The 14,008-nt window shown below is 37.9% G+C and overlaps 1 protein-coding gene across 1 annotated transcript; it reads left to right on the plus strand.

Annotated features, from left to right (window-relative positions):
- Window positions 1-8,349: 8,349 nt before the first annotated feature.
- On the plus strand, window positions 8,350-10,311 carry LOC126591411 (cytochrome P450 71AU50-like). Its single transcript, XM_050257087.1, has 2 exons — window positions 8,350-9,265; window positions 9,534-10,311. Exons 1-2 carry the CDS (start codon window positions 8,381-8,383, stop codon window positions 10,146-10,148), a joined length of 1,500 nt encoding a protein of 499 aa, XP_050113044.1. The 5' UTR covers window positions 8,350-8,380; the 3' UTR covers window positions 10,149-10,311.
- Window positions 10,312-14,008: the final 3,697 nt, after the last annotated feature.

A 14,008-nucleotide genomic window follows, 5' to 3' on the forward strand; every position in this document is an offset into this window, starting at 1 on the left:
AATTAGTTACTGTTCTTGGAATTAATTATCACGAATATCCAGAATAGATACCATGTTCTCGGATTCGTCTATTTGTCGATTTCCATTGTATTATGCTTTCCTGGAGTGCAACTTAGTAGATACCATGCTAAATACTTCGAGACTGAAAATAGTTAGAGTAGGCACCCATGCCTAATTTGTTGTTTTGGGAAATCAATAGCTTAAAGAGTAGATACTATGCCTTTAGGTTGACGAACGTTAAGCATCAAAAATCTGTTTTGTGTCATTTTATGTATCGATTGCTTAGGCGAAAATGATTAGAGATGGAAACCAAAGTCCCAACCGTTAAATCATCGTTTTCAAAAACCCTTATTGTCAATTACTTTACTTTGCCGACTTTCTTTATATTGTGTTTTTTATATTTTTAAATTTAATACATCTCAAACTATTTTGTTAAATCCTTTATGTGCATATTTGATAGCTTTTGTGAAAGAATTAATTTAAACTGTTGGAAATCATAATCTAGACAGTCCTCATGGGAATGATCTTGTATTTGTTTTCTATACTATGTGTTTGATCTTGTGCATTTGCGAGTTTAAAACGTGTAGTTAGTTACTTAATATTTAGGTTGGTAATTGCTTAACAAACATTGTATACCAAAGTCAAGGAAAGTGCTGGAACTCTGATTGTGTCACTCTAGGTAGATGGTATTGCCTACACAAGAAGTAGTAAAGATTTGATAAATGGATTCAAGTTTGAGATGACGAACATGATACTATTTTCATTTGACAAAAGAAATATGCTTTGAATTTGCTGGATACATTTGGATTGATGAACTGCAAACATGTGAGTGCACCACTAGTTGCAAGTGAGAAGCTGAGCAAAATTTACGGCGGTGAACCTGTAGATGAAGGTCTATACATACAAGTTGTGGGAAGCTTGTTATATCTAGCAGCTATTAGGCCATATATAATGTTTGAAGCTAGTTTGCTTGCAAGGTTTATGCGTTGTCCTACGAAGCAACTGCCAAGAGAGTGTTGGGGTAAATACAAGGTACGATTGACCATGAAATTGAGTACAAGAAGGGAGAATCATTGGCTACTATGATAATGATTGGAGTGGCAGCAACGATATAGTGATCAAATACTCAAAGAAAGAAGAGTGCAACTTTGCTCACCCCCCCCTTAAAAAAAAACCCAAATTGATTATCGTTAGACTAGTTTGATTTAATTGATTTGACACAAATTTCAAATTTAAACTAATCTAATGGAAATCAACAGTGAGCATCACCCCTCACTTTAAGGGTAAACAAAAATGCACTAAAAATTTGAGAATGTGTTTGTTCTGTGCCTGAGATTAAAGTAGAATACTGCTTGTATAAATGAAAATATACTCTAGTTGTGTAACACTTGGGAAAATGTGAGGACTTCGAATCGAGCTGTGATGGCCGACACTTGAAAGGTGACGAAGCCATAAAGTATGATGATGTGGAAAAATGTGAATAATTTAAACCTAGGAGTGCCTAAAAACCAAAGTGCGCTGGTGAGCGGGAATGAACCCACTTCACACGTGACGTTAGAGCATAAGTAAGTAAGTAGGGTGGATTAAGAATCATACCCTCGAAAGAAATCTCCAATACTAAGATTTTCCATGAATCCTCGACGATAAGAAAGCTCAGCTAATAAAACCTGGAGGGTGAAAACAAAACAAGGGTGAGTGGCCCTAGAAATAAATTTTTTAATAAAAGCCTTCTAAAACGTTATAACCCCTCGATGCAACACCTATATAGTTCCAGAAAATCATATCACGTATCAATGTGAAATAAAAAATATATCAATAGTAATTCCATAAATATACCACGACACAGCAACTCATCATTAATATAAATAATCATGTGCTCAACAATCTATATTAGCACCCAAGTCGGAGTCACCTAATGTGACATGTACGACTGCACCCATATCTCATCAATTAACGCTAGCACATAAGTTGGAGTCAATTATAGTGACCTGTACGACTTATCCATATCTCGTTAATCAACGCTAGCACATAAGTCGGAGTCACCTATCGTGACCTGTACGACTTATCCATATCTCATCAATCAATATCCAAGTAATATGTCAGCCGGATCCACCTCTTGTGGCCTGTATGGCTGAACATATAGCTCATCACATATCCCTGCACACGAGTCGAAACCACCTCTTATGGTCTGTACGACAGGCTGTGTGTAAATAATTACGCTCAAGTACTACAATCACATGAAGGTTGTGCGAAGTATCGCAAGTCACCTACGAGTCGAAACCACCTAATGTGGTCTGTACGACAGGCTAACACCTACCTTGAATCCAAGGTGAGCGTATGGTGCGAGAGGTGAACAATCACGTGAAGGCTAGGCCCTGTCCTCGAGAGAGAGCACTAACACCGGGGTGCAGGGTTATGAGCTCTAAATATATCTAATATGGCATGTACGACTTATATATAACCTGTATGACCATGTATGAGTTGCTTAAAACATAAATATAGTCATGCCATCACTCAATCGTTCTAAATAAAATATAATCATAACCATGCATCCCACATTTCACAACATATACTCACCTGAACTTATCTGTGCATCCTGCGTTCACCTTCGTACTTTAAAGCATTCACAATAATTATGGCAATAATATACTTATGGACATGCCCTGATGCAATCCAAAACTTAACCATATCGTAGTGCTTCCAAATATATATATATATATATATATATATATATATATATATATATATATATATATATATATATATATCAATAATGTGTTGTAAAACGCACAATCTATAACGCCCTACTCCCGAACTATTAATTGTCGGGATTAATTATCGGTGACAAGCTTAACTAAACACTAATTTGACTAACTATCAATACTTACGATTCCTTACTTCAATTTCTTGATCCTTCACACAATGATTTATGACCAATATTCAATCACTAAGTCATAAGGTTAAACCTTACATTTTTCACAAATGTCCCTCACATTGCACAATTTCCCAACCAAGGCTATTGTCTCAATTATTAGTCTCATTTATGGTATGGCTGCATTTAACGTCTCATTAGACTGCCTATGTACCCTAAACAGGATCAAGCCATTTGTAGTTTGCATTAGTACTTCAAGGCATTCACAGTAATTATATGCAATAATCAATTTGTAACCGTTTGTGGAATTATCAATCATATATATATATGTGTGTGTGTGTGTGTGTATGTACGATAGAAAGGAAAAGACTCACTTAAATGAGGTCCATGCTATGACTCCTTAGCATGAATATCGAGATGTCACAAACCATCGTCGCCTAGAACAATTATATAAAACACATCTCAAAGTTCTTACTGATAGAATACACAATTTATATAAAACAAATCCCTACGAAATTCAATCCGGAAGATTTGCATCACGAAATTCCGATCTGTTATTTCCAAAGATCCACATTATGTTCCTAGAACAACATCCATATGTTTCATTACGATCCAACAGTCGGATCTCCGCCAATTGTCAAAATCAAGTGGCTGTCAACATTTTATTTTATGAACTTACAAATCCAACTCAAGAAGATCCTACATCAAATTCCTGATCCGTAAGTTTCTATGATTCTCAAATATTATGTATTATAATGTATTAAAGTTTGGTGACGATCCAACGGTCGGATTGTTGATTCACATCTTTACCAAGTAACGTATCTTAATGAATTTAAGTCCAAACGATCAACCTACGTTATAAAATTACCAAAACTGAACTTAAACATCTAATTTAGCCTAATAATAACTTTGACGGTCCCCTGGCCACGCGCCGTCGCAGATGGTGGTCGGCCGTCTCGACTCGTCGGAAAATCTAACTATTTCTAAAAATTACCAAAATTTACAGGAATTAAGACCTCAATGAGTAGAGTAAACTTTATACCTGCGGCCAAGGCCAATTTGGCCGGAAAACACCTTAAACTGGCCACGAACCGCCAGAAACCCTAGAAATAGGTGCTCGTTGATTCGTCCTCAAATCGATTCCGACGCTCCAACCAATAAGTGGGCATTGTTCCTGAGCTTAGGGGAGGTAATTTGATGGTGAGGATTGGTGGAAATCATTTCACAAATGGTGGATTCCGCCACCATATACACCCATGAACCCGCCGGTGCTATCACACGAATTCGACGTCAATTCGTGTAAATTTCTGAATGAAAATGGAAGAGAAGATGATGCTAAGTTAGTTCCAGGTAGAGGATGGCTGAAATTCGCCGAAAGATCGCCTGAAAAAGTGTCGAAAATCATGGAGAAGTCAAGTCCAGGTTGTGGGTCAATAGGAAATCCGGGTTTTCCCCTCCTTCTCTCTTCTTTCCGGTCTCTCCTTTCTGCCTCTCTGATTGGCCCATCCTCTCATTCTCTCCTCTCTCGATTCGCTATACCCTCCCCACTTCTCTCATTCGATTGGCCAGCTCTGCCCAATCTCTTCATATCCTTCATTTTTCCAGCCACACACACCCATATAACATATAAATCATTTTGTAATAAAAAAAACATAGTGTAAAATAATTAAAATAGTATTTCATTCCAAATTCCTTCGGGTTCGTAACTCACTAAAACTTTAACCGTAACTCCAAAATCACTTCTACATGTGCCTACGTGTCTGTAAGATCGAGCTCTATACAAATATGTCAAGAAACATGACAAAATATACGAGAATCACATACGTCCTCGAAAATCATGCTTTGCCCACAAGGCATTTTCGTAAATTCACGTATTAAAAATTATAAAAACCATAATTTTTAGGAACGGGCTGTCACGTATATATGTAAATTATAGGAGTAAAATTATTTTAGCTTTTAAATATTAAATATGAAAAAAAAACAGACAAGGGATGAAATATACATGTAGAGATCCCAAACTTTTCCTCTTCTTCCCAACCATCACACGATGGGGAGCCAAGAGAATTTGACTTTGTTCATAAATTTTTGGGTGATGTGGGTAGTCTAGAGGGGTGAGTAAGCATTCTAAAACAGAGATGTAATGATGGGGTTAGAGAGTATTTTTAACTCTCACAGAAAAACTAGAAGAGAGCGAGAGGTTTTGGAGAGGGAAAAGTAGGAAAACGGAAAGAGGGGAGCAGAGTGTGCCTGGTGTGTTCTTCACTTGGTACAAAAGGTTAGCTCAAAGTTGTTAATTTTCTATTTTCTTACCACTGCAACTTTGATTCCTAGAAAACTGCAGTTCGTGAGCCTCACTTTGGCTCTTGTTTTCCCTCAATCCACTACAAATTTTAAAAAGTCTTTTTATATATTGAAATTAGACATGACAAGTAACAAAGCTCAATTTATTTCACCGATTTTGGTTAAGATCTTCTATGGAAAAATATGATTTGAAAATGTGAAAAGAATTTGGAAATCTGCAGATTCTTTGCAGAAAAACCTGTTTGTGAACACAACTTTGGAGCTTGATTATTTTCTCCTCTTAAATCCGTTTTGAGAAACTCTTATTAAATTAGAAACTAGGTTTGTTAAGCTTTAAAATCCAAGTAATTTCATCATTTTCCATGGAGTTTTGAGGGATGAAAATGGGGTCACAATATGAGGACTTAAACTTGGTTCATCATTCATCATGAGGTTGTGACAAATGGGTATATTTGGGTAAACTTTTGATAGGCTGAAATTGAATATTCATTTCAGTTTTATACTAACTTTTATTATTATTTATGTGATTTTAGGCCTGGGAGTGACTCCGGACACTTTGGAGGCTTAGAAAGGTATTCTAGTTAGCTGGACACGAGAGGACTCTATTTCCTGATGATAGGTCTATATCATGTTTAATCTTTGTGATATTAGTAATTATACCTAATACAGTAGTAATGAAATGCTTTTATGAAATTGAATCATTTGATTGTTATGGTTGTGTTATGGGTTGATAGTTTCCTCTCCGTTGTATTTTATATATCGACTATGTTAAATGTTATTATGTTTTGATGAATAGTTAAGCTATGCAAAATTGCTGGATTGAATATGTTGAGGTTTACAATTGTATCTGTGAAATTGAAATGCTCAGGTTGCATTACATGATACAGAGTCAAGTGTTGGGTTGTGTAAAGTTTTGGTTAAACGAAGTGTTGGAAACTTATATATGTTCACGCGTCGGGGGAAGGGCCTATATTAATGAAACTAAAACTACTAATAAAATTTGGGGTTAATTGAGGAATGGGAGTTAACTTATATTCTATGGTGTTCGAAACCAAGTGGTATAAGCATGGTATGGGATGTGCAGGTTTGGATGCCATAAATATAGGTTAGCAGGACTAGAAGGGAGTGAGTTCATGGGTACTTCTTTGTCATATCATTTGTATTTTACCGTATTGTTTGATGCATGACACTTTGATTAACTGTGATAAATGAACTTGAAGGGTATATGGTTCCTACTAGGCATGAAATGCTCACACCCTATTAGCTGTTGTAGGTACCGGTATTGAGGAACAGGTTGGTGACTCGTCTCTAACTGAATAGCCATATCATATGTTGTTGGTTCCTAGTTGTACTTAGAATAAAGTGTCTTAGTATCGTAAGAGTGTGTTGTAAGAGTTGAACTCTTTAAACTCAAGATGTATTAAATAAACAGATCTAAATGAAATTTTAGATGGCTTTGGTTTCATCATACTTTTATTGTAATATTACAATTTTTTTTAACTAGGATACTATTCATGCCCTCTTTTGGTTATCATCCTTATTTTTGGATTGGGGTGTGACAAGTTGATTGCTTCGAATAAAACTTTTCTATCTTATCGAGAAAAAGAAAAGAAAAATCCTACAATTGTTCTTGTCTTGAAAACTTGATCATTTGTCCATAGAATGTGGAGAGGTCGTCAGGTCATACACAATAAAATTAGAAAAGAAAATTTTAGGAAGACTACATTTTTGTTCCACATATTATATCATAATTGGATAAGTGGTGTACACGAATCACCTCAACTAACGAATTTATATAATTAGATGTTGGTTAAATGCATCATTAGCCACATAAAAATGGCACTAATATGATTTAAAAATGCACTCCCTAATATTACTCATCATACAATAATCAAATTTGCCCGCAGTGATCATAGAACATACCAAATTACCAACAAACAAAACAACAACAAAAATCTAAAATCTCGATCACTATTTCTCAGTAGTTGGGATAACATACAATATAAGACAAAATGACCAGATGCATAATGTACATAAATATATTTTTATCTTTTAATTTTCTTTAATTCATTCGACATGATACTTAAAAATAAATAAAAAATAAAAAAATTATTTAAATAACTCTATTCTAAATTTATTTCTAATTGTAAGAAAAGAACAAGGACTTCAGTGGCTGCAATGTCCCACTCCTGATAAAACCGTTGTCGCAGTGACATTATCAGATGCAGAAAACAACAAGAGTGATGAAGAAGGATAAGAAGCAAACTCACTGACGTGGAAGCATGCCGCCATTCTTGCTTGCGCATCAAGGTAGTATGCCGCCACTCTGCTTGCGCATCAAGAAATGCACGTGTCTAGCTATTTACTTTTATTTTCTTAGGGAGAACAGTCAAATTCGTCTTCACTCTGCTGATAAAAAATTATAGGAAAAGATTCGGTTTTTCAAGGACTCTGGATGAATTCTTTCTCAAAGTATTTTGTGGTTAATTCACTTATGTTTATAATCAAGACTGTTTATATTTAAATTATTATGTAAAAGATTTAAATAAAAAAATTGAGATCATTTAATCATCAAATAGTTTTAATTGTAAACATAAAATTTCATAAATTGACAACGGCTCACAAGATATTTCGAAAATAATTGGCTCAATTCTAAAGAGACAAGCTTTTCTCAAAATAATATACTTCAAGAAAAAATGTCAAAATATATATGAAATCACAATGTAGGAAAAGCAATGCTAGTTTTTATTTGACAGGACTCCTGCCACTTGAATTTTAACTAGTTTTTATTTGCTTGTCATACCAAAATGCTTATCTTTTCTTATGATCGTTCAATCATTAAATCTTGGAAACCATTAAATTATTAACTAGCAGGGAAATATTTGCCATCCGCTGTATGAGGTTGACTACTTTTTCTCTTTATGACTGATGTATTATTATCATACAAATTGCATGACCACTGTTAAGGATAAAGAGACATCTTATATGAGATTATAAATAAATTACGATCATTTAAAAGTAATTATTAGTAAATTAACGGTTGATCACTATTCATTTTTTAACTATTTCAATTAAGAAATTTGTACGTAAATCTAGCTGGTTGGACCTTTCCACTTAACCAAAGTTATAAAATCAAGCATCAGTTAGCATTCATAATACTAAATCTGAAACAGCTAGAAACCGCTCTGAGAATTCCCAAAGAGCAATATGGCACTTTGGATTTGGGCAACACTTGGGGTGCTTGCACTTGTTCACATCCTGCAAACATGCATATCAAAAGGCAAGACCAAGCACAAGATGCTACCTCCTGGTCCGAGAGGGTTTCCTATTTTTGGCAGCCTCCATTTGTTAGGAAAGTTCCCTAACAGGGATCTTCATCAACTATCCCGGAAATACGGCGATATCATGTACTTGCGGTTAGGCCTCGTACCCACAGTTGTTGTCTCGTCCCCACGAGCGGCCGAGCTGTTCCTCAAAACGCATGACCTCGTTTTTGCAAGTCGACCACCTCATGAAGGTTCAAAGCACATTTCCTTTGGACAAAGGAACCTGAGCTTTGCTGAGTATGGCTCGTATTGGCGCGACATCCGAAAGATGTGCACGCTCGAATTACTTAGCAACCACAAAATCAATTCTTTCAAGTCGATGAGGAGAGAAGAAGTTGCTCTCCTAATTCAGTCTGTTGAGGAGGATGCCAATAATGGACGCGTTGCTATTGATCTCAGTGTCAAGGTATCATCGCTGAGCGTTGACATGACCTGCCGGATGGTGTTTGGGAAGAAGTACAAGGACGAGGATTTTGACGAGAGGGGTTTCACCGCTGTGATGAAAGAGGGTCTCAAATTATCAGCGGGCCCTAACTTGGGAGATTACATTCCTTGTATTGCGCCGCTTGACCTCCAAGGGTTCACTAAAAAAATGAAAGCTATTAACAAGGCGTTTGATGAATTTTTTGAGAAGATTATTGATGAACATCTTCAATCCAAGGATGAAGAAAGAACTAAGGACTTTGTTGATGTCATGGTGGCCTTCATGGGGTCTGAAGATTCTGACTACCGAATCGAACGCACCAATATCAAAGCCATAATGTTGGTAAGTATACGTATATATCATTTTATGTATTTCTCTTTTTATTCCTGCTTGATATCATTACAACGAAATTGTTTCTTGTTAGACAAATTTAGCATGGTGTGGTCTAAGATTGTGATTCTGAACGACTGATTAGGTCAATTTTTGGTTGAATATACTAGATTGACTGTTGATGGTACAAATTTGTGCTTTATCATGTACAATAAATTGTCATCTACGTAGATAAGTCCCGCTAATATATATACTTCATCTATGAAAAATTTATTGGCAGGACATGTTTGCGGGTTCAATGGACACCACATCAACAACAGTCGAGTGGGCACTCTCGGAACTCATGAGACATCCACAGGTTATGAAGAAAGTCCAAAAAGAGCTAGAAAATGTTGTAGGCCTCAATAGAATGGTGGAGGAATCAGACTTGGAGAAATTGGAGTACTTGGACATGGTAGTCAAGGAAACCTTGAGGCTACATCCAGTGGCACCATTGTTGGTTCCTCATGCAGCCATTGAAGATTGCATTGTCGATGGCTACCATGTACCAAAAAAGTCACTCGTGATCATAAACGCATGGGCAATCGGGAGAGACCAGAGTGCTTGGGAAGATGCAGAGAAGTTCGTACCAGAGAGGTTTGAGGGTAATAATGTTGATGTTAGAGGAAACCACTTTCAGCTTATACCGTTCGGATCCGGCAGAAGGCGTTGCCCTGGAATTCAGTTAGGGCTTACTGTGGTACAATTTGTGTTGGCACAACTTGTGCATTGTTTTGATTGGGAACTTCCGGATAACATGTTGCCAAATGACTTGGATATGACTGAGGATTTTGGTCTTACAGTCTCAAGGGCCAAGCATTTGCTCGCTATTCCTTCATATCGCCTTCAGAATTAATGTGTTTGTAGTGTCTATTTTCCTACTTGTAATCTGTTGTGGACTATCTTTTCTGTTTTTCTACTGTCTTACACTTATTTTCTTCACTTGATGAGGAGAACGAGCAATGGAATAAATTAAGCAAATTGTTGTCAAAGTTTCAATAATGATAAGTCCCATGTCTATATAGTAAATCAAAGCAACTAGCATGTCCTTTTCTATAAAGAGTTATTTTGAAACATAGATAGGATCTTAGGGAAGAATATGCAATATGCATGTCTTTACGGTTCTGTTAATACTAGTGGATATGTATATATACTTATCTTTTACAAATGATAAGATAATCTTCATTATACTATGGGAGGGGGATTCGAGCATGGGACCCCGGGTGCATGGGCTAATACTCTTAATCAACTGAGCTTCAAGCCACTTGCTTGTATATATCTACAAATAGGGTTTACCATGTTTCCCTGCTCTTAATAATTCTCTTCAGGATTGGTTTTGCCCTATTAATTAGCGCCTTTCAGCTATATGGTTGACTACTTCAGATGGTGTATTATCTTTATCTTTGACTTAGGACTTTAAGTGTAGTAAACAAGTAGTTGTTCCTTGAAATAAAGAGGTTTGGCGTAGATGTTTTTCGACCACGTAAATTTATTTTATTATGGCTTTTTCTTTATGAGAAGCTTTTAAATGATGATTTATTGCTTCATTGGGGTTCTCTTTTGCGTCGATGTGCTCCTGGTGCTGTAAGGCTACTGAATCTACTCATCATTTATTTTAAGGGTGCTCATTTTCTCATTTTCTTTGGCAGTTTGGCACAAAGTTTTAGCCATATTTCAAGTTTCTACGTTATTCTCCGGTATCACATCCTTTTTTCCTATCCATTGATGTGTGGTTTTGGTACTCAACTTCAATTATTATGGTGGGTATGATTGGGGCAGGTTTTTACTCACTTTGGCAAGCTCAAAATTTAATCCGTTTTGAAAAAAATGCTTACAGTTGATTAGAGTTGATTAGACACATAAATTTTGAAGGTCTAGCTCAATTATTATGCTTACAGTTGATTAGACACATAAATTTTGAAGGTCTAGCTACCATATTATTACCCACAAGGGTAAAGGAACAGTACCACTGCTGGATAATTGGAAAGTCCCGGTGTGTCAACCTCTGTGCTTCGTGGCAAGGTAGACTAGCAAACATGCCCAACCTTTACTCACATTCGAGAAAACACTCCTAACAAGATTGCTTGCTCCAAAATCGAAGAGGCACCGCCCTCCGAATCTCGAGAGCCAGACTCCTAACATGATTACTTTCTCAAAAATCGAAGAGAGGGTAAAGGAACAGTACCACTGCTGGATAATTTGAAAGTCCCTGTGTGTCAACCTTTGTGCTTCTTGGCAAGGTAGACTAGCAAGCATGCCCAACCTTTACTCACATTCGAGAAAACACTCCCAACAAGATTGCTTGCTCCAAAATCGAAGAGACACGGCCCTCCGAATCTCGAGAGCCAGACTCTCAACATGATTACTTTCTCAAAATCGAAGAGAGGGTAAAGGAACAGTACCACTGCTGGATAATTGGAAAGTCCTTGTGTGTCAACCTTTGTGCTTCGTGGCAAGGTAGACTAGCAAACATGCCCAACCTTTACTCACATTCGAGAAAACACTCCCAACAAGATTGCTTGCTCCAAAATCGAAGAGGCACGGCCCTCCGAATCTCGAGAGCCAGACTCCCAACATGATTACTTTCTAAAAAATCGAAGAGACACCGCTCTCCGAATCTCGAGAGCCAGACCCTCAGCAGGATTGCTTTCTCAAAAATCGAAGAGGCATCGTTCTCCGAATCTCGAGAGCCAGACCCCCGACAGGTCTGTAATATTCACACGCAACATCAGCTTTCCAGATACCACAAACCACTTTTTCAAAGTGCTCTGACAGAGTTAAAACATGTGAAGCTGGCAGCCCCCACTACCGTGCTATAACCAAGCAGGGTAAAGGAATAGCATTATTACTTTATGTTGGAGACTCCTATATATGTCGACTTCCATCCCTAACGGACAGGCAGACCTGCAAAAATGCTCAACCCTTTCTCTTATCTGAGAGGGCACTCCCAACAAAGCCTTTCGAAATATTCAGCTTTCTTTCCCCCCGATAATACCTCTGTAAACAAGCTATACTAGAGCAAGAATATCTCATATCATCAGGGTTAAAAGCAAGAGTATCCCATATCATGCTTTTTCCCTGTCTTTTCCTTTGGCCTTGTTCTTACCTGTAAGACAAGGAGAAAGAGAGCAATCAGTCAGCACTTGGAATCAAGCTTCCAGCCAGGAACTGACTGCCTGGAACCCCTTACCTGATTACTTACCTGGCATTGCTCTCGAGTACTCATCTTCAACATCTTATGCTTCCAGGGAAGATACCGCATCTGCCTGAGGAACAGATAGGGCAAGTGAGAAGGATACAAGGAAGCATGTGGAGACAAGCGTAACAGCACACGTGCCGATACATCCACTACTCTATCAAAAGCAAAAGTATCCCATATCAGCAGGGTCGAACATACTCTAAATTTGATGGACTTGTTTTGACCCTCAAATTCTTCAGTCGGCCTTATACTCTGGAGGAAACCAGAAAACCCTCCAGCCCAGTTCAAGAATAAGCCTGTGGAAAGTTACTTCTTCAAAAGCAAAAGTATCCCATATCATCTCTCCTCATTTTTCTTCTCTTTATCCTTCATGCTGCCTGCAATATAGGGAGACTGTGAACAATCAGCAGGAGCTCTGATTGCTTACCTTGTCTGTCACCTCTTTCAGCAGATCCCCCAGCTCGGCGACTTGGGGGACTCCTACTACATGGTTTGTATCTCGCTTGACCAAGCATGAAACTACAAGTAAGCTTCAAGTGAAATTGATACATTACCTTGTGCATCTCCACCAGTTACAGATACCACCCCTGGATGGAGGAAGAGTACTTCCAGAGAAGATGCCACATCTACCTATGAGACAGATAAGGCAAGTCAAGACGATACCACACTCCGGTACTTAGAAGTTTCTTGGCTACGAGATCATTCTCCCACAATATCTCCTAATGTCATTTGTACTAAATCATTCACTTGTACTCACTAAAGGAGAGCTTGAACCTATGTACTTGTGTAAACCCTTCACAATTAATGAGAACTCCTCTATTCCGTGGACGTAGCCAATCTGGGTGAACCACGTACATCTTGTGTTTGCTTTTCTATCTCTATCCATTTATATACTTATCCACACTAATGACCGGAGCAATTTAGCGAAAATCACAAAAAGTGACCGTTTTCGCTACCTAGGATCTATCTTGCAAGAGAACGGAGAATTAGATGGAGATTTCAACCATAGAATACAAGCTGGATGGATGAAGTGTAAGAGTGCATCCGGCGTGTTGTGTGACCGTCGTAGGCCACTGAAGCTCAAGGGAAAATTTTATAGGACGGCAATAAGGCCAGCGATGTTGTATGGCACAGAATGTTGGGCGGTGAAGCATCAACGTACACAAAATGGGTGTAGCGGAGATGAGGATGCTTCGTGGGATGTATGGGCACACGAGAAAGGATAAGATTGGGAATTAGGATATCCGAGGTAAAGTAGGAGTAGCCAAAATTGAAGGAAATATGAGAGAAAATCGGTTCCGGTGGTTTGGACATGTGCAAAGAAGGCCTACTGACGCTCCGGTTCGAAAATGTGACTACGGGACAGGTTCGGGGCCGAAGGAGTAGAGGAAGACCTAGGAAAACTTTGGAAGAGACCCTAAGAAAAGACTTGAGTACTTGGATCTAACGGAGGACATGACACAAATGAGCGCAATGGCGTTCTAGGATTCATATAGCCGACCCCACTTAGTGGGAAA

This window comes from Malus sylvestris, chromosome 11 (assembly GCF_916048215.2).
Source record: "Malus sylvestris chromosome 11, drMalSylv7.2, whole genome shotgun sequence".
Lineage (NCBI taxonomy): Eukaryota > Viridiplantae > Streptophyta > Magnoliopsida > Rosales > Rosaceae > Malus > Malus sylvestris.

Excerpts from the sequence above, each read along its gene's own strand:
- LOC126591411 (XM_050257087.1), top strand. The coding sequence starts at position 8,381 with ATGGCACTTTGGATTTGGGCAACACTTGGGGTGCTTGCACTTGTTCAC. Across the intron at positions 9,266-9,533 it reads ATATCAAAGCCATAATGTTG|GACATGTTTGCGGGTTCAAT; the intron begins GTAAGTATACGT and ends ATTTATTGGCAG.